Below are 22,126 nucleotides of genomic sequence, written 5' to 3'. Positions count from 1 at the left end.
CCAAAAAAATTTTCTTAAAATGGCCATAACTCCGGTTCTAATTGTCAGAATTTAAAAAATGAGGGCTTTTTGGAAAGCTCTCATGAAATGCCACTTCCCCTTCTAACATCGCAAGTTCATAAAACCACCGCTAGGGGCGCTTTTTTTAAAAAGAAAATTTTTAAATCTTAAAAGTTAAATAACTCAAAAATTCCATTGTGCATCGGGCTGAAAATTTAGTATGTTGTAGCCGTTGATTATACCTATCAAACAAAAAAAACCTTAAGTCGATCCATAACCCCTGACCCGAGCTATAAGGGGTCAAAATTCGAACATTGACCGGCCTCTATCTCCGGTTCTAATTAACATATCGACATAAATTTTACCTTTTTGGTTTCGTCTCGATGAGCACTTTCAGATGGAAGTTCAAAAAGTCACTACAGGTGGCGCTGTGATAGCGTCAAAATTCATCGAAATTCAAAGTCACTTTTCTCAAAAACGGCATTGTGCAAGTTAATGAAATTTTAGTATGTTGTAGTCCAGTCTAGGACGTTTCCAAAATGGTGCGTATGTGCGCTGTGGTTTCAATAGAACCGGAGATATGAGGGGTCAAATTTCACGAAATTCAAAAAATCATATTTCCGGTTCTATGTGACCGATTTTGATGAATGAGGGCTTAAACGAAAGATCTCACCAAATACTACAACTTTCTAGAACATTTGAACTTCGTGGGACCAACACCAGGGGCGCCACAGTCGAAAAACCAATTTCAATATCACATAACCTCAATTATCTCGACTGTCGCTGAACCGATTTTGATGATTACTTCGACATAATTGTAGAGGACATTTGTCTCTACATTTCGTCCATACATCATTTTCCGGTCAGACTACGCTATCACTCCGATTTTGCCGTTTAAGTGTGAAAAAATTGATTTTTCCAATAATAACGCTTTGAAATCACTCAGATGCCAATTTGACTGCCTCTACTCCACCAAGACACTTAAAATAGGGGTTTAAATGGAAAGTCCCGCAAAATACAACAATTCTTTGATATAGTTGAAGTTCAACAAATGACTACTTGGGGCACTCTGATGGATGAAAAAACGAGTTAAGAAACAAAAAACCTCGATTATCTTGACTTCTGAGTAATCGATGAGATCATGTTCTATGGAAAAATTATAGAGAACATTCTGGTCTACATTTCACCCATATAACACTTTTCTGTCAGTTCATCCAAATCCTTGATATTTTGGTTTAAATACAAAATTTGTATAATTTCACGTATTTTATTCAAGATAACTGAATGGCGTCTCCCAACTTCAGCACCAAATCGAATTTGCATGCACTCCGAGTTAGCTCACGTTAAGAATCTCACCTACATAAGCCGGTTAGGATTATCTGTCCCTTTCCTTTGAGGGAAAGAATGTGGCACCTACGTGCCGAGCTTTTAAACACATCCAAGCCTTTCTACATAGCGAAATACGATCTAATTATTGTTTCCTGACATTTTAACAGTTTCTTCAATTGTTATCCACAAATTTTCTTCCGCTAGGATACTCACAATATTAGCATCAATATTAGAGACCTTTTAAAATGGAATTGATATTTCGAAGAATAAATCCCTATATTTAAATTTTCAAAGCCACTTTTTAATCATCCTTAGAGCAAGGACGCGATCTAAATACACCCCCAAAATCTTTCTTTAATGGAAGTTCATCCCTTAGATCTTTCCAAAATTAGTCTAACATTAAATATTACAAATGCACCTTTTAGTTAGGTTAGCTCTGTTAACTTGAATGATTGTCTAGTGTAGTCAGGTTTTTACCCTGAAAGATTCCTTATGGAGACCAAGGCTTATCGCGGCCAATTACTCGGCAGCGACCTCTGTTCCATTTGTTGATAGGATAACTTTAAAGAAAAGAGAAAAATAAAAAAATGTTCGTCCAGAGCTGTGTTGGATTCCATTTATAGGAATATTACCTCTAGAAATCACTTTTTTCTAGAATTTTTGGAAATTTTTTCAGAACACATTCTTGAATCATGTGTAGCGGTTTATTTTTGAAAAATAATGTACAGGATTTTCGATTTTCTAGATTTTCGGAATGGATTCGAATTCTGAAAAATGCTTAAAATATACTAATCTCTAAATAAAAAATAAACCCGATTTTTTGTCATAAGATTTTACCAAATTCTAGGCAATATTTTTCAAATACATTTCTTGACGATATTTTCTCGCAGTGTGTAGACACCTTAAGCAATTTAAGTGAACTTTTAAGTGATTATTAATCGGTAATGAACCGGCATGTTAAATGATTCAGTGAAAAGTTATTAATTTGCAGAATGCTCAAATAATTGAGTACGATGTTTTTCCCTAGGATTATTGGTCCTTAAAAATTTTATTAATATTAGATGAAAAACTAACTTTTTGGGTACAGAATCTAATGCCCTAGACACACTTACGACTTAAGCCGAGAGACGACTTAGTGGAAAATGATGGAAATGTATTTTAACCATTGTTTCTAAAATAATTACGCTAAGCCGTCTCTTGGCTAATCCTCATGTCTGTCAAGGCCCCAAGTCTCGAGTTCGAACATTTCGCTGAGACACTTTGCCACCCACCCCTTCTATAATTTTTTTTTACAATTAATATTAACTTTGTTCTGCCAAAAATGTATATAATTTTTATAAAGTTTATGTTTTTTTTGGCTAATATAGTTTGTATTATATATTATGTTAATTTTTCTCGCTTGATGTTCTGACCAGTTCTTTAAAAGCTTATCTGTCCCTTTCCAACTCATCGAAATTTTAACTTTTGACCTCTAATTTGAGGCTCATTTTGTGCAAATTTGTTTTAACTTTGGGCTAAGCTGAAATATGCAAAATTTTAATGAGTCAGTCTTTTAATTCTTCTTCAGTGAGACGCATCAAAAAAGAATAAACTCAAAGATTTTTCTTCCAAATATTTCACAAAATATAAAAATTAAATATAAATGAAAATCAATAATATAGAAATCGTTCAACAATTAATCACAATCATCGTTTTAGATTTATTAATAGGTTTGTGGATTTAGGGAGTGTGAATTGCTAAGGTAATATTACTTTATGAGTAACGTAATTGTAAAGGAAATTTCCATTGCATTTTTGGGATTATTTTGAGACTGTATTATTAGCTTAAAGTGAATACATATTATAAGAAAAATTCAAATACAAATATCTTAAGGGCGACGTCTCTTAAACTGGATTTTGCAAAGTGTTAATGACCGCCGAAAATTGGATTTGACACCAAAATAATCCCAACTCAGCCTCAGAAAATACTTTAAACTTTAACATTAAAAAATGTTTGAATTAATTTCATCAAACAAATGAGAATTTATTTGCAAAAGCAAGTTTAGAAGTATTAGAGTACTTAGTTTCTCAGAGTAAATATGTGATCCAGTCACGATTTATTAGGATGATAGCATTAAGTTTTATCATTATTAAGAAATGTTGATAAATGAGGATAATCTCGATTGTAAACTTTGTTGCATCTTGAAAGAGGAAATTAGTGCAAAAAATATCTACTCATCTAATCTGAATTAAATTAGAGTATTAATTGAATATTTTATGTCTTGTGATATTTTCTACAACACTCTATCATAATTTAGAGATAGCAAAAATCTTAATGGGAGACAATTAGACTGGTAATCTTTTTTTTTAACTTAGAGTCCTATTGATAAGATAAGCTTATTGTGTCTGGAAGAGTGATAATTAACTACACGTCTACATTCAGTAAAAAAACAGGTAAAATATTGTAACTTAAATGCATGGATTCTGTTAGGTAGATCAGTAGCTAATTGTTACTGCATGGTAGAGTAAATTTTAGAACCGTAAAATAACTATTATATTACTAATTCAATCTTGAATAATACTGTGACCAAAATTCGACGCGAATACGACTAATTTTTAAGATTCCAATTAGGAGTAATTTTTTTGACCAGTTAATAACCAGTCATTTTCGAGTCAGAGTAATTTTTTGCGGATTGGGGAATCTCACCGAATATTCCATCAATTTGCTGTACCTTACGAGAAATTCTATAAAAGTAAGAACTTAGATTCCCCTATGTCAGAAATGTGTTAGACATAGTTCATTACAAAGAAAGGTAAACTATTAGTTATTATAATTTTATATTGGTAAGATATGAGATAAAATATTGAATTTTGTGGGAAAAGTTTCTTGTTCATAAGTAATTCAAATGCATAATTTCTGGATAACGATAAGTTTTATGATCCTATTCAGGAGAATATTTTTGTAAACGATGCAAGTCGTCCTGTGCATCCTCTTAATGGATTTGAAGGATATTTAGGGATGGGAAACTCTGGAACATTTCAAGGAAAATGATGAGATAGGGGTATGGTTCGTTCCTGGAATATTTTCCTTGAATCCTGCTCTACACATCCTTGAGTCATTCTTTAACATCAACATCATTTTACAAAATATTTCTAACCAATTACTTAAAGATTTTCATCTTAATCTAGCTCAGAAACCAGGAACCCGAAAATACCGGTAATTTAAAAAAAACATTTTTTGCTGTTGCACAATGTACACTGAGAAAAAAAGAGGGTGCGATTAACATGTTCCTCAGAACTTTAATACTTTTTAGGTGTAAAAATATATCAACATTTTTTAATGTTAATTTTAGACTTTTTTAAGGGTAAATTTAACATTAAAAAGGATAATTTTAACCCCTAATATACCTGAAAAGGGTAATATTTACACCGATATTGGATCAATACTGCAGGTTAAAATTAACATTTCCGGAATGTTATTTTAACTTTTTCGGATTTCTCTCAGTGTAATTAGTAGAATTCATAGAATTTCGCATAACATTTTAGTGCAGAGTCTAAAAAATTGTTTTTATTCTTTATTTATTGACTTTCCCCGAAACAAAAATTCTTATACCAGCTTTTTATTTAGTTCATCTGGCTCATTATTTTCTATCTTTGACCTTTAATGTATTTTACCATTAGTTGTTAACAGTTAACCCAGTTAACTATCAGTTTAGAACCCAAGGTATGCTTCTCATAATCTTATGTGTAAATTATAAAATTTGAAGTAATTAAACACTCTTTAAGTTTCATGCAAAAAAATCGTCTAGGGGCAATACTTTTTTTGGCAAAGCTGTTGATAAGCCAATTTGTACGATTCATCCCACGTGGAGAAGATATGCTATGTACAAAAGGAAAAATGATTGTAAAGGGAGCCTTATCATATTGAAAGAGTGATGAAATTGTAATCAACTTATATTAGACATTTCTCGCAACTAAATGATCTTCTGTGGTAGATCATTTTTTGAAGATGTGTGTAAATAAATTTCTGCGATATAATGCTTATTTGCTCCCATAAAAGTGTTCAGATTGTTAAAGAAAAAATTATCGTTCTAGATTGTGCCATCAATTGAATATGGCTGCACACACTTGGGACAATCTCATCAGTCATCCGCAAGATTCGCAAGTGTGAAGAACTAAAAATCTAAATGTGAAATTTTTAGGGCAATTAATTTAAATTTTTAAAAGTACAAAAATGGTGTTCAAAGGTGTTCGAATAAGTGGAAAGTTAATACAGTTCCTAGGTGCCATTTGTGCAAATTTTGGTGGAATTGCTTATGGTTTTGTTGTGGGATGGCCATCGGCAACAATGCCCATCCTATCATCAGCAGAATCACCTCTACCATCCGGTCCTCTGACTACACAAGAAGTCTCTCTCATCAATTCCATCATGGCTCTAGGAGGAATGGTTGGAGCTGTGATATTTGGATGGGTATCTGATCGTTTTGGGCGAAAGTGGCCCTTAGTCGTCGGGATGATACCTCAGGCAATTGCCTTCGTTCTAATCGCAACAGCGCAGAATACGATATTTCTCTACTGTTCGAGATTCCTTTCAGGAATTTCTGGTGGAGCTCTCTTCGTCCTTGCGCCCATCTACGTCAGTGAAATCTCAGAGAACAGGTTAGTATTAGCTTATCTGTGGTTATTTTAAAATCCCTATAAATTCTCAATTGCCTCATAAGTATTCGATAAGAAAGCTCAACTTCTGATAAGTATTATTTGATAAGAGAAAGAGATAATTGAGCGCTGTATTAAACAAAGATCGAACCTTACTCAACAAATTTTGTTAAATCTGAGCGCCTTGCAGAATAGTAATTCAGACTGTGATTGTGATTTTCAGATTACAATTATTATTGATTGTAATGAATTCCACACTATATTTCACATATTACAAAAATCGGATTAAACATTTTTAATTAGTAAAAATTAGCCATAGTTTGGTCAATATAAAGAAATCAATTTTGGTTAGTAACAAAACTTAAAAATGGCAATGATTAAGGGGCTACGTAGGTCACGCAGACTAAAAAAAAACAGTATTCCTTGGTATCTTTTACTGCTCGAACTCAAAGAGAGAGCAGTTATTTTTTCAAGATAATAAAAAAAATATATTTAATTAGAGCTTTTAAGCAGATAAAGGTACAACATTTTAGCTATATTTTCTGAAATTTCATTTTAAAATTTTAAAAATTCAGCTTTTTGGGACTTGATTTTTGAAGACGGGTTTGGACAAAAAGCATACTTTTCGGTGCATAAAATTTTTCAGATTATGACGCTAAAAAGAGCGCAAGCTCAAAAGCATTATTAATTTAAAATAAATAAATAAATAAAATAAAATAAAATAAAATAAAATAAAAAAATAAATATTTCCTGATAGCTGATGAGTTAAACTGGTACTTCAACGGTATAATTTTTTTTTTACTTTGACAAATTAAACTCAGCAGCTAATTTATTGGAAATATTTAGTTTTTTGACTTCAAACAGACGAATACTCTGAGAAATTTTGGTCACGGAAAAGTATGTAGGGGAAACTGGGGCACCACCAAACACGGGGTACCACCAAACACTAATTTTTATTTCTAAACTACTTGGATTATCTCGACTATAGATTAGGGCGTTTCAACTAGGAAAAAATTTTTTTGGCACTATTCTCACGGTGCTATATTTGATGACACAAGAAAGTTTTTCTTCTACGACCATATGATCAGACGCTGTTTAGAGGTGGCTGAACGACCCTCTCTGTAGTGTAAAATCCGGTAAAATCAGAAATTTGTTCTACAGAGAGGGTCGTTCAGCCACCTCTAAACGGCGTCTGATCATATGGTCGTAGAAGAAAAACTTTCTTGTCTCATCAAATACAGCACAGTGAGAATAGTTCCAAAAAAAATTTTTCCTAGTAGAAACGCCCTACTATAGATGGCAAATTTCATTAAATTTCACGTTTTTCCGCCTATTGTAGATGGAGACTACAGTGAAATTTCATGAAAGTGGACAAGCATCCCTATAGTGCCTATAAATTCCTATAGGTCTTATCCTCTGAAGTCGAATATCCGATTAAAAAATCGCAGTATTTTTATAAAAGGTCACCAAAAATCAGGTTCCAACAGCTGAATTTTTGAGATTTTTAAATGAAAATTTCAAAAACTATAGTTTAAATATTATACTTTTATATTCTTAAGACCATAAATAAAAATAAAAATTTATTATAGTCAAGTGTGCTAATCCGGGCGCTTCGCTATCTGGACCGTTTATGACTAATCCACTTAAAATAATATGTTTATTTTTATTTCCGTAATATAGTCACTACAGTAACATAATATAACTATTCAAGTTTAAGAAAAAGCAAAAATAATATTTTTATCCATTAAATAAATGAGTGTAATCGACTCATTTCAATATTGTGCCACCTGGGTTCTTCACAAAAAAATTCCTAGCAGTGATATTTTCGCTAATGACAATTGGTTGGTTGAAAACATTTAGGGGAGACCGGGGCAGATTTAGCCACGTATAGTATTAGATAGTGATATCTTATAGATTGCCTACGAAGGAATATTGAGGAAGCCACTCTTTATTCGAAGTATATACATCCCTTCCTATTCATTGAAATATTTATCAGCCTCATACAAACATTTTTTGAACGAAGTATACGCAATGGGAAATTTCATTTCGTGGCTAAACTACCCCGGTCTCCCCTATTGTTTTTTTTCCTTGTGAAAAAGTATTTTAAATACAAAGGTTTAATTAAAAGTGAATTAGCGAAAAGGCGACCCAGTTATTGCATGCTGACTTATTTCAGTATTATCAGTATTTTATAAATTTTCTTTAATATTTCTTATAATTTATTTTATATTATGTTTCTGAATGAAACAGTGAATAATTTTATGGATTTAGAAAAAGTAAAAAAGAATTTCATCAGTCTAAAAACAAGCGTTTAAGTGGCACTCTAAGGAAAATGATCCAGTTACCCCACTTTACTATATGTTGATATAGAAATTGTAAAAATAAGATATTTACCTGTCTCTTTGACCCATGTATTTCCTTAAAATAACTGAAAATGCAAAATCGGTTTAAAATGTTGACTTTTTGATTAAAAACAATTTTAAACATCTGATTATACTTGCTCAAAAGGTTTTAAATTAAAAATAACTCAATGTTTTTCGCTGTATGAGAATAAGACTTATATAAAATTTATGGTAATTTATTAAATAGACAAAAAAGATTACTAGACAGCAACCCTCAATTTTATAATGAATTATAAAAAAAGAAAGATAACAGGGAGATAATACACTGTGAAATGTGAAGTAAATTAAATATTTTTCCATGATATCCCTCTTGATGAAAAATTATTATCGTTTCTTAAAATTTTGTACGACATGAATAAATTTTCTTTATTTATTAACATAATTATTAACTTCATAAAACGAGATGAGAAATAACAAACCAGCTCTTTGCAAGTAAAGAGAAAAATTTGCATAGTTTGAATGTTAACTACGTCCGAACTATGCCTACATTCCCCTGCATTAATTTAGTATCCTAATACTCCCCCTGTCCCAAAACAAAGTCGTACATTTTTTCATATTAAATGTTACTAGCAAACGTACGACTTTTTTCGGGACGGAGGGAGTATTTTATATTTTCGTTATACATGTTCGCAAAATAGCCCGCCCGTCCCTACATTCAGATTTGTATTAAATATAAATCAAAATTGAATACTAGAGAATTTTCTATATTTAATAAGGGAAATAAGGCCAAAAGGCTCTAAACCTAAACAATTTAAATTCATTATCAATTCATTTTTTTTTTAAATTATAAATAATGCATTTAGCAATAGTAAAATTTCAGTAATAATATATTTGTTTTTTCTTCAGTTAATTTTATAAAGTATGATTTTCAATAAAATTCTAAGACAAATTCTTGTTTTTGTCTGGGAAGAATACTACGGATGGGGCATTTGCAAAAATACTTTTAATATAATTTTTTTTCAAATATGATAGTACACTGTTTGAGTCTCTGGTTCACCCTATATTTCTTTTGGAATACTTTTTTTTGGATTTGTATGGGATATTTTGAACTTTTTTGCTTCTGCAACACCATAAGTTACTCATGATCACTTTCACTTTTTCTGAATTCGAACTTCCTATCAATTTAATTTGTGCTTCTAAGCGGATCAACTATAAAAAGTACAATATTGTCCTTCTTGAGTGACAGAAAGCTTTCTTGAAATCATAAATTTAAGTAGACGGACCCCAAGAAAAAGGAAGTTAAAGAAATATTAATACGAATCGAGAAATTTAATTCTTTAAGGACGATTGGAACACCGTTTTCTCCTTGAGAAAAGTTTTCCTACAGCTTTCTATGTGTTATGTTTTGCTTTAACCCTTTAAGGACGATTGGAACACCGCTGTTCCATAAAGAACTCATACGTAACTCATACTCATACGTGATATTTTTCACTAAAGCGAAAAATATTATTTATTGGTATTGTCAGGAAAATTACTTAAATTTTTGGGCTATTTTTGTCCCTATCGTTCATAGAGGCAAAAATACACCAAATCAGACTCTGTTGGACTTTTCAAGGTTAGATGTAAGACTTATCATTTATTATGTTTCTCAGTTTAAATTTATTGTTGATTTTCAGTCCGTAAAAAATGTCTCGTCGTTAAAGGGTTAAGAAGTCAGAGAAAGTGATTTTTTCTGACTCAGAATTTTTGACCCTCTCGTCCTTAAATGGTTAAACTTTTCAGTTACCAAGGTTTTTTTTTGCAATATTTTCTGCATTTGCAGCATTCGTGGTGTGCTGGGCTCAATCCTGGGAATCTTCTACAATATTGGAGTCATCATTGCATATATCATCTGTGCTTACATGTCCTTCTATACAGTGCCATATGTGGTATTAGCTATTATCGCACTGTTCACACTCTACATATTCTTTCCGGAATCTCCCCAATATCTGCTGCTGAAGCATAAGGATGCAGAAGCTGAAAAGTCCCTCAAATTCTTCCGTGGCTTCTCCAAAAATGACCAGACAAAGTTGGAATTTGAGTCACTGAAAACATCTGTTAATGCCTCTAGCACCAAGACAAATATATCCCTCGAGGACTTTAGTGAGTATGCCAAAATCTGATTTTTTTTTCAGAGATTTATGATAGCATATTTTTCAACCAAACAGAACCTGCCACTACGAGAAAAGCTATGCTTGTCACGTACATTCTTATTTGCGGACGGAACTTTTCTGGAGTGTTTCCCCTCATGAACTACACAGTGTCCATTTTTGAGGAAGCTAACACAGGGATTGATCCTCATATGTCGGCTATAATTGTAGCAGTTATTCAGTTAGCTGGTACTATTGTTTCAGCTTACTTTACAGACAAATCCGGAAGGCGAATCCTCTTGATCTCTTCACTAATTGGGACTGGGCTTTGTCTCAGTGTCATGGGAATTTACTTCCTCCTCAATCACTTGGAGTACGATCTTTCCAGTGTTTCGTGGCTGCCCGTTGTATTCTTATCAGGAACCCTCTTTCTGGCAGCTGGAGTTCTCAATGTTCCGGTTTACGTTCTGGCAGAACTTCTTCCTGCCAAAGTAAGGAGCATCGTAGCGACTGTCTATATGGCCACAGCTTGGCCTACAACCTTCCTGATCGTCCAATTTTACACACCCGTTGCCGAAGCTCTTGGAGTGTACAGCTGTATGTGGATATTTGCTGGATGGTGCTTCTTCGAAGCGGTATTTGCGTATTTTATGCTCCCAGAGACAAAGGGAAAGAATGCCAGTGAGATCGTCCTGGCTCTCGAGGGAAAAATTAAGTGAGAAAAACAGGCTTTAATGTGTCACTGATATTATATTTCCAACGACTTAAAGCTTTACAAGAGCTTTGAATTTTAAAAGAAATGCTGTCTTATCTTTCTTTACTTGAGAAATTTTATCACAGACTCATATCTATTGTAGGCTAAGTAAATATAATTCTAGGAAAAAAAAACAAATTTTGCTAAATCATGAATATTCTAAGTCCTAAACAAGCTTTCTCACACGCGGAAAAATAAAGTAATTATATTTTCTTTTATTTAGATCATCAGAATAACTTTAAAAAATTCTCAATTAGAAATCTTGAGAATCAATTGCGGAAGAAGTAAAAATTAAGTATTTTTCTTATCAAGTAAATAAATGGTTTTAACTGGTTCTTAGGAGGGCTTAAGATCTAGAGAGTACTCGTTTCTTCTTTAAAAAGAAATCAAGAGCTCTACACTAATGAAGAAGTAGAGTGGCCCTCGTTTCATGATACAAGTGTCTCAGGCTCAGGTACTTGAGATCTTTGACTCTTTCTAATGTTAAGTGCTTGATCACTTTCAATAATTTCAGAGTTGATAAAGGGAATGGGACTAACCATCCCTCTATAAGGATATTCCTTTATGAGAGACAGTGGTTTCAGGAATAATTATTAATTTTTCCGAAATGCAGCTAAGATAGGGATTTAATAGAAACCACTTTACCTTATCCTTATTTTTAACTCATTTGTGAATATTTATTTTATTCCCTATCTTAATTTAATAAAGGGTAGTATGGGCTTCAAATCTAAGGATTATGGTTATTAATGGCTTAATTGTTCTAAGTTTTTAATAGGCAATATTTTTGCAAAAATTCTGACTTTGAAAAATCTCTGTAGTTTTTTGTCATTTAGCATAATTTTAAGGCCTTGGTGAATTGGTTTTGGTCTAAACTTCTATGGACTCGTACCCCTGCTTTTCGCATACAATACTTTGGTTCCTGGTCAAAGTCCCGAAAGCCAAAATTCTGAAAGCTTAAACTTCGAACGCCAAAACCCCGAAAGCCAAAATCCCGAAAGCCAAAATCCCGAAAGCCAAAATTCCGAATGGGCCAAAATTCCGAATAGGCCAAAATCCCGAAAGCTAAAATCCCGAAAGCCATAATTCCGTATGGGCCAAAATCCCGAATAGGCCAAAATCCCGAAAGCTAAAATCGCGAATTCTTAAAAGTATCATAACTACTCCCACGATTGCACTCGCGTTTGCTGGAGGCAAAGGGAAATTTTTCATGTCTTGGAAAATTATTCTACACATTATCCTCTATATAATTTCATCCATTTTAGGATTTTAAACATTCTGGATTTTGGCTATAACTCCGATTTCTTTACTTTTAGCACTTAAGTTTTCACTGATCGGATATAAATCGGATCGATAAAGACTATCTTTAAGTACTAGAATTAAAGGAAAGCTTGAAAAGCAGGGGTGCAGGGTTATCTTCAGAGTCCAAAGTCACCTACATCTACGATAGTCAAGATCTCAATTTCAAGCACATTAAACAAATATATTGACTAGAAATTTATAAATTGAATTCAAGATACAAGATAATACCGCTTTATCAGGTGCGCTAAGACTCTCGTAGTTTAATTACAGTTAATTGTTGTCTCAATAAAAGTATACTGCTATAAAGGGTTAAATTAGATTTCATTCCTCGTACGATCTAGCCGAATACTACACAAACGTTCTTGAGAAATTTCGAAAGCTCATCTGTCTTGAACCTAAAATTGCTATAAAACACAATTAGGCCAATTAGGCCTACGAGTCTAGAACTAATAAATCCCAAATGAATATCAGAGAGTATACCTCTAAGCCTAAAGGTTCTACAATCGACTTTTCAAGAACTAATAAAAAGAAATTTGGGACTAAATATTTGCAAATTACACCGCTTTGACAACAAAATGAAACTTTATGTGTGTAGAAAGTTCCAGGATTTAAGAATAATAGCTGATTTAAGTCAATATTCTTTAGATCCGTTTTTACCTTTTTCACTACTTTAATCATCACTTAACAAAGCCATTTTTCTGTATCCCGAAACTCACTTCATTTCCGAATTTTCAATATGGTTGTCTCTATACTCTCAACCGAATGGGGCCATGTTTGAGCTTAATGGAAAGGTCTTGGCGGTCTTGGAATTCATAATAAAACTAAATCAGTTTCAATCGGGTTTGTTTGAACTGTTAATTAACCCTTTCATAACCGATAGCTAATTTTTATAAATTTAATTGGATTTTTAAATCCATTTAAATCCGTGAACCGATAAGTAATTTCGTCCGAAAATTAACGCTTACATTTGGGTGATCTTTTCATTGATTAGTGAATCGGTGCAAATCGGTTGAGAACCGGTAAAAAGTAAATGATGCTAAAGTACTTTTAAGTTATAGCATTTAAGTCACGAGTTCGAGCATTTCGCAAAGCCTGGGACGCTTTGCCACTCGTATTTCAATTAGGTTATGACTGGACTTAATGGCAATTCTTAGAAATTTTTAATTGACTGCATCGATCCTTTAATAGGGGAAAGTCGTCTGCCTTTAAATGCAGCAGCCTTCAATTGTTGCGATTTTTTCGTTTTCCTCAAAAGCATAAATTATATTCTATTAACTGTTAGGTAGCTATCCATCATCCTCACAAATCATCAAAAAATGGAGAGCCTAGCTCCTATTTCCTAGATGCTAGATAAAAAAAAAATGAAAATGAGCTCTAAACTGTAATTTTGATGTTCCACAAATAATGTGATTTTTCATAGTAAAAATCATTTTACAAATAAATCTTCCATTGTGACACATAGAAGATTAATCAGGCTTAATATTTCTGTTAATACATTTTGGTTCAGATGACACAATTTTTGTGGGTGGCAAAAATTTGCAAATATCACCCTGCAGCAGCCTTTAAATGCTAATGTCGTGTGCCTTTAAATCCTATCTTTCCATACATCAAAACATGTGAAATCGAACTCCTTCTTTTCTCTGACGAACGTCATACAAATACTTATAACCTGCTATCTTGCTCCGGCCGGGATGTTTCAAGTTGATAATTTTCAACTTCAATGGCTTTTTCTTCCAAATTTTCAAGTGCAAAACAGTGCTTCAGAAAAATGTGAAGAAAAGTTATTGTTTAATGTCTTTTGACTGCAGTGATGATTTTAGTGAGTGCGTTAGGCTTCAATCTAATCATTTATAGCTCATTTAGTTTTATTGATTCAATATTCTCAGTGAAAAAAAAAACATTTAAAGGCAGCTGCCTCGCGTTTGAAGGCAGACTATGCCAGCTGCCTTCATACAAATCGACATCACTTTTTTAATTTCCTCAGAAGGAAAAACTGAGGACTTGCAAGTGCTAAATGAGGTAATCATATACGTCGAATGAACAAGAGAATTTTTTGGTGTAGTAGAAAATAAATATCCATTTTGTGGATTCTTCAGAAAAAAATCTTAAATTTGGAACTCCATTATTCGTTTGAAGGCAGACGACTTTCCCCTACTGTTTTAGATGGTTTTAAGACACCTTTTTAACCTGCTTAAAGCAGCAGTAAACTGGTTCACATTAAGAACTATTCTGAAAAGAAAATTTGCAACGTAATCAAATTCATTAGTACGAGTATTAAGCGAATTTTCCTTTGCCATTGTCTTAGAAATAGAATGTAAATATCAACAAAATTTCCAGAAGATTCTCAGGCTTTTTATTCATTTCGCGGGAATGTTTTTACCTTAGTTAGGTACTGCATAAAGTAAGAGCAGATTAAATGGGATACAATGGAAAATTTTCAGGTGGAAAACTTCTTAGGGTAATACAAAAGGTTAAGATCCTGCTTTAGGTGAACGTCCTAATTTAAAATTTAACCCAGTTTAGAGATTCCTACTGCAATTTATTGCTTTGGCAAACTTAGCAACAGTTATCATGTATTTTTCTAACTTTACCTATCTCAGGTGAATGAAATAACATATTTTTCCAGCCTTAGGGGAATGTAGGCATGGTTCGCACAGAGTGAACCTTCAAACGATGCGAATTTTCTCTTTGTTTGCAAAGAGCTGACTTACCATTTCTTCTCGTCTCATGATCTTAATAATTATCTATCTTATGGCTAAGAAATGACAAACTAGCTTTTTGCAATCCAAGAGAAAATTTGCGTTGTTTGAAGGTTTACTCTGTGCGAACCATGCCAACATTCCCCTATAGAAAAGCCTCAAGGTTAAGTTCAAGTTGAAAGAAAAATCCAAATTTTGCCTCTTATATTTTCCTTGTTTATTGCGATAAACTTAGTACATTCACTTGTGGAATGATTCGGAATAAACCAGCATATGACTTGGCACCCTCGTGTCCATGATTTATGATTTTTTGCTACTTCATAATTTACGTTTTAATTCAAAATGACCTTGCATTCATCTTTTCAATTGAAATTCTATTAAAAGACACACTCAGGGCAATCATCTTCCAGATGAACCCCTAATAAAAAAAAGACACACTCTAAATATGATAGTCATGATAGTTCTTAGTTCAATTAGAAATAGTTAAAATATATTTGCTTGACATGAGACAGGGAGATTGATTGTATTGTATTGTGACGCGTTCTCAAGATTTCTATCAATTTATAACTGATATGTTTCTCATGTCAACCGAGTGACTGTGATACATTTTTTATTATTCTTTGTGCATATAGACAATTTCTGTCTCGTCTACTGAAGGCACACAATTGTTCAGAATTGTTTTTAGCACTGTAGAGATTAGGCAAAAATAAATACTTCCAGCATTTTAGTAGATAAAAGCTATTCTCTTTTATTCGAGATCATTCAGTTTGGCTTTAGGAGTGGCTATGGAGTGGAAAATTGCGCTTAGTGGGAGACTTCTCCAGTTTTTGGGTGCTTTTTTAGTGAATTTCCACACAATGGTTTACGCTGTTGTGGCAATTTGGCCCTCATCTGCCCTTCCTGTACTCCTGTCGAACTCTAGTCCCTTGCCCAGTGGTCAGATATCCATAGGAGATGCCTCTCTGATTAGTTCAATTCTCTACTTTGGAGGCCTAGTGGGTACTCTGAGTTTTGGCTACATTGGAAAGAGATTGGGTCAAAAATTGAGCATCCTCCTGGCCACAGTACCCGAAATTGCAGCTGCTCTGTGCATAATTTTTGCCCAAAATGTCTACTATCTGCACATATCGAGATTCCTCAGTGGAATTGCCGGTGGAGCCATCCAATTAATTCCAGCGTATGTTTGTGAAATTTCGGAAGACTGGTAAAATCATCTCTGACCACGAAAAATGTCATCATGACAAACCATCTTCTTTCTCTCTGATTTTCTAGTATCAGAGGAATTCTTGGATCAATTCTGGGAATTGTTGATTGTGTCGGCGTTTTGGTTGGGGCTATTGTGGGAGCATATTTGCCCTTCTACAGTGCTCCATATGTCCTCATACTCCTATCTGGAATATCTCTACTTTTCATCTTTTTTCCAGAATCTCCACAGTTTCTCCTGTTGCACAATAAAATCCCAGAAGCTGAGAAATCACTTGATTTCTTTCGCAAGCCAGCACCAAGGGAAAAGGTCACAGAAGAATTTAATCATCTCAGGGAATCAATTCTGGATACACAGAAAAATTCTCCAGACATTATTAGCATTCAAGATTTCAGTAAGTAATTTTGAAATATTTCTTTGATTTCTATTCAATTCTTTTGAATTGATAATGAAAAAATTATGAACAGTTACTACACAGAAAAAAATATGTTGTAAAATTGTTCGTAAATGTTTGTGAAATCCTATGGCAGACTTACGAAATACTCGTGAAGCGCATAACTCACAAACAAGTTCGTAAAATTTGATACTTTTTTCACAAACATTGTTCGTAAAATGATCATTTGACGAACATTTTTTGTACTTTTACAAACATTTGTTCGTAAATGTTCGTAAACATACAAAAAATGTTCGTAAAATTTTGTCATTTGTTCGTTTTTGTTCGTAATTTTTTTCCAGACAAACAAAAATTTACGAACAAATACGAACAAATCACAAATTTTCACAAACATTTTTTTGTGTGTTTACGAACATTTACGAGCAAATGTTTGTAAAGGTACAAAAAATGTTCGTCAAATGATCATTTTATGAACAATGTTTGTGAAAAAGTACAACATTTTACGAACTTTTTTGTGGGTTATATGATTCACGAGCATTTCGTAAGTCCTCCATAGCATTTCACAAACATTTACGAAAAAATTTTACAAAATATTTTTTTTCTGTGTAGAGCCACGTGCGGGAGAAAACACTGCCCTCAAGCGGAGAAAAGTTATTTGGTTAGTTTTCTTAGAAATTTTTTATTCATTCATATGAAGCCATTTATCTATCTCTCTTCGGATAGAAAATGTGATAAAAAGTGGAAATACTGTGAATAATGGAATTAGCACACAAATGTTTATTTGTATTTTCTTTTTACTAATTAATTCTATATCCAGAGAACTATAATCAACACAATCAAATTTTGAGATCTTTGCAAGTTTTTTAGAAATCGGATAATGCAAATATTGTGATTTAGTTTTATCATGTGCAAATACCGGTGATGTAATGTTTTAATTCAGTAGCACAGATTTCTATAAAGTGTAAATTGATTTTGATAGCCCCTTTGATCTTTGCGGTGTTATTTTACCTAGATGTTCAAATTAGTATTCCCGATCTTTTTCCTGTGCCTTACACATTCCTATTACGTCCGGCTTTCGCCAGGTCCAGAGGTCAAACTGTTAGAGATAGAGACGTGGAACTTTCGGGGGATCCCCACATAAGTCGACTCTGAGACCAGTGATTTGTTTCTCATTTTCTCCTACCCTTCCCCTTCCTCTTCAAAACCATGTTTTTTGGGATTGCTCGAAGTTTTTTCTTCCAAAATACCGTTGAATCATTATTAATCAGGGTTTTTAAAGTCAAAAGTTTAAAAGGCTCGAGAGAACGCATTTCTCAACCGAATGGTATCATATTTGGGCTCGCTGGAAAGGTCTTGGAATTCCTGTTAAGCTTGAGCCAATTTAAATCGGTTATGGACCGGTAATGAACCCGTTCATAACCGATAACTAATTTTTATCCGCAACTCAATTACATTACTACTTTGGGGCAATATTTTGAGTGATTTATAAATCAGTTTAAATCGGTTATGAACCGATCTGAATTTTTGTCTGAAAATAAATTCTATTACTCTTAAAACTATTTTGGGGGATCTTTTGAGTGATTTATGAATCGGTGTAATTCGGTTGAAAACCCGTAAACGAAAAATTATGCGAAAATATTTCTGAGGTAATGTCACGAGTTCGAGTACTTCCCAAAGCCTGAGATGCTTTGCCATCCGTTTAAGCATTAGGGAAAACTGGATCACCACCAAACACGGGGTAGTACCAAACACTGTGATTTTTTAATCAGAGATATTTGATTTTAGAGGACAAGACTTATAGAAATTTATAGGCATTATAGGGATGCTTGTCCAGAAATGGACAAAGAAAGAAATGGTCGAAATAGTCCAAGTAGTTTAGAAATAAAAATTAGTGTATGATAGTGCCCCACTTTCCTTTACATAAGGGATTTAATTCTAAAGGTTTTTTATTACACTATGGAATGTCGCATTAAAATTTTAATACGAATTTCTCAAATAAAATTCTCGAGCTACTTGATATTAGTTTCAGTCATTAAAAGAAGTGGTAATCACGTAGGGGAAAGTACTCTCCCTACGAACGTTCATGCCTTCAAATAATGTGAATTTTCTTTTAGTTTTCCTAAGAGCCTTACACATTTCTATTAAATATTAGTTGGTTTATCATCAATTGTTGATAATTCCATGATAATTTAGTGTAAATCTCTTACGAAAAACAAAAGAAATTCACATTATTCGAAGGCATGAAGTTCGAAGGTAGAGTACTTTCCCCTACTTAAAACTACCGTCGTTGCGGGTGACTTTGCACTCGTGGGGTGACTTTGCACTCTGCTGTTTGTGAGACTTTGAACAATTCTAGCACTTATTGATGGTCTTCGCCGATCCGGTCTACCATGTCGAAGTATATAGGGATATGTTAAGTACCAAGTAAGGTACAATGAACCTCAAAAGGATTCTTGTGGTTTCAGTAATAGTCAATGAAATGCTAATATAGGTATTTTGTCAAAAAACGGCTCCGTGAAAAAGTTATCTGAAGGTGCAATTCCAAAATCGATTTCAGAGTAGTAAATTGCCCAAATCTATTCTAAATTTATCTGGCTAGAATAATCCACTTCGATTTTGTTGATTATTTTTATTAAAATATGTTTTTTTCCTATTATCTTTCTAAGAACGCATGATTTATGTTATAAAATTGCATGTAATGGTCTTTCCAAAGCTTTATTAGAGAAGTATTTGGCTAAAAATTATCCAATTTTTTGATAATTTAAGATAAAGTGACCGAGATCTACAAGATGGTGTGGTCGCCATCTTGGTTTGACATTTCTGTCCGCCATTTTGAATAACTGTCAAAACAAAAATTTCATCCGATTGAGCTGGAATTTTAGTATGTTCTAGCTGATGTCAAAACCTTTTCAGAACATATATAACATACGACCTAGGTCAAGCGATTGCCTGGATACAGGAGCTCCAAGTTCAAAATTTTGACATTTTCATGAATGCAGAACTACGGAGAGCTTCTTTTATCGAAATCATCACAAAAAAGACAGTACTATCGTTAGGCGATGAGATCTAAATAACAAACAAAAAGAAAAGTAATGTTTTTATTTATAACAGCATATTATTTGAAGATCTGAAAAACTGTTTTTGCAAAAATGAAAAAATGAAAAAATTAATAAATGCACTTTTCATTTATTTATTTTTTTAATTATGTAAGAGTAAATAAATACATAAAATAAAAGCCTCAACCATTTTTAATGGTTACTGGGGCATTTCATTTAGATTTTAAAATTAAGGATTAGTAAATAAAGAACGCCAAAATATGATGATTTCAAAATTTTAAAATTTGAGCCTCTGTATCTAGGTAAATACTTGACGTAGACTGGGACATAGATACGTTCTGAAAAGGTCTCGACATCAGCTACAACATACTAAAATTTCAACCCAATCGAACCAGTTTTAGGTTTTGACAGTTATTCAAAATGGCGGACAGAAACGTCAAATCAAGATGGCGATCATGTCATCTTGTAGATCTCGTGCATATTACCCTTAGATCTATAGATCTTCATTGTCGTTTATTACCAGAAATTGTTGATTTTTTAGTATTTATTAAAAAGTGCAAAGTCACCCGCACCTTATCCCCAGTGCAAGCCTTTTTTCTTGATTTTTTTAAACATAGTAAAATTTTATAAAATTAATGCTAGTGGCACAAAATCCATTTATTAACAACTGAATACAAATAATTTTACTCAAAAACCCCCCTCCCTTCACTTTAACTATCCACTTTTAGAGGGCAAAGTTGAAAAACAGCGAAAAAACGTGCAAAGTCACCCGCAACGACGGTACAAGAATTACGTTTTATTTCATTATAAATATTCAATATTGAATAATTTAAATTTATTGTTATTAAAATAATTTAGTGGACAGTTATTTTCGTTTTAGAGAACCTATGTGAGAAAAATTGTGATTTACTTTCTTTTCTCAGTATGCAAAATATAAAAATATTTTAATATATAAAAATTAAAAAGTTCAATATTTTTTTTCATCTTGACAAAATGGGTAAAACTTTTAAGTAACATGAAAGTGAAAAGAATAAGTTTAATTTTATTACGTTTTTCAAATTTTGGGGCGTTATGGTTTACCATTTTTAGAGTTTATCAGGCATTCGCTATGTATTTTGCCTTAAATATTTTCAATCCCTGAAGGAAATATATTTCTAGGGTTTCTAGGGAAAAAATAAATTACCTTTTGTTATTAAAAAAAATTAAATATTAAAATTTTTATAGTAACTTTACTGCAATTTTTCTGCGCAATTTTCAATTTTAGAAATTATTGTAAAACAGAAAAATTATCAATATCCACAAAATTTTGAAATAGATCTTTTTATTTTTCTTTTTATATTGATTTTCTTTAAAAAATCCTGTTTTTATTTAAAATTCTTTTCAGAGAATCCAACCACAATAAAAGCCCTCGTGATTTGTTTTGTGATTTTCACTGGACGTCAAGCTTCAGGAATTGGTCTGATCCTCAACTTCAATGGGTTAATATTCAAGGAAACGGGAATGGAAATGGATCCCAATTTAGGAACAATAATTTTTGCCAGTATTCAACTTGTCAGTTTCTTTACAATGTCATTGTATATTGATCGATTTGGAAGAAGAATTCAGCTTATTGGATCCCTTATGGGTACATTTTTGAGCTTTATTCCCATTGCTACTTACTTCTTCGCTAAGGATTCTGGCTTGGATGTCTCCGCATACTCTGGATGGGCTCCTCTTGTGGCATTTTCAGGGATAGCGATTTTTTCAATGGGGCTCATTCATACCCCAACGATCATCCTCACAGAGATTGTGCCCACAAAGCTTCGAGGAACATGCGTCTTTATCATTTACCTGGTAACGAGAGTTCAGTCAATACTTATGATGCACTTTTTCCTTCCGTTGATTGATAAATTTGGACTGCATACGTGCATGATTGCATTCGCAACCTGGACACTGTGTGAGGCAATCTTCATATTCTTTTACTTGCCAGAGACAAAAGGAAGAAGTGTTGATGATATTGTAAAAACGCTTGTTGATAAACGAAAAAGAAAATGCAATAAAACAGATTGTTAGGAGATTATAAAGCAAGACAGTTCGCTTATGTAATCCATCAGAAATTAAAAGAATTTTAGAAATATTACATATACTCATGGGAGGTTGGGCCTGTTTTCATAAAAATACTTTTAAAATAATACATTAAGAGGATCGTCAAGGAAAAAAAAGCTCCAGATTCAAGCTCTCGCGGAGCTACTCAAAGCATCCGTGATGTCCCCTGGTGGTGAAAAGAGTCATCACCCGCCATCAGCT

The 22,126-nt window shown here is 33.0% G+C and overlaps 2 protein-coding genes across 2 annotated transcripts; both read left to right on the top strand.

Moving 5' to 3' along the window:
- Positions 1–5,123: 5,123 nt before the first annotated feature.
- LOC129808070 (facilitated trehalose transporter Tret1-like) lies at positions 5,124–11,326 on the top strand. The gene is made up of 3 exons (XM_055857751.1): positions 5,124–5,966; positions 10,128–10,447; positions 10,513–11,326. Exons 1-3 carry the CDS (start codon positions 5,542–5,544, stop codon positions 11,151–11,153), a joined length of 1,386 nt encoding a protein of 461 aa, XP_055713726.1. The 5' UTR covers positions 5,124–5,541; the 3' UTR covers positions 11,154–11,326.
- Positions 11,327–14,832: 3,506 nt separating this feature from the next.
- Positions 14,833–21,903, top strand: LOC129808063 (facilitated trehalose transporter Tret1-like). The gene is made up of 3 exons (XM_055857745.1): positions 14,833–16,390; positions 16,459–16,784; positions 21,225–21,903. The coding sequence occupies exons 1-3, from the start codon at positions 15,972–15,974 to the stop codon at positions 21,890–21,892; spliced, it is 1,413 nt and encodes a 470-aa protein (XP_055713720.1). The 5' UTR covers positions 14,833–15,971; the 3' UTR covers positions 21,893–21,903.
- Positions 21,904–22,126: the final 223 nt, after the last annotated feature.

The sequence above is a fragment of the Phlebotomus papatasi genome, chromosome 3 (assembly GCF_024763615.1).
Source record: "Phlebotomus papatasi isolate M1 chromosome 3, Ppap_2.1, whole genome shotgun sequence".
Taxonomy (NCBI): Eukaryota; Metazoa; Arthropoda; class Insecta; order Diptera; family Psychodidae; genus Phlebotomus; species Phlebotomus papatasi.
This window is presented reverse-complemented; position numbering and strand designations above follow the sequence as displayed.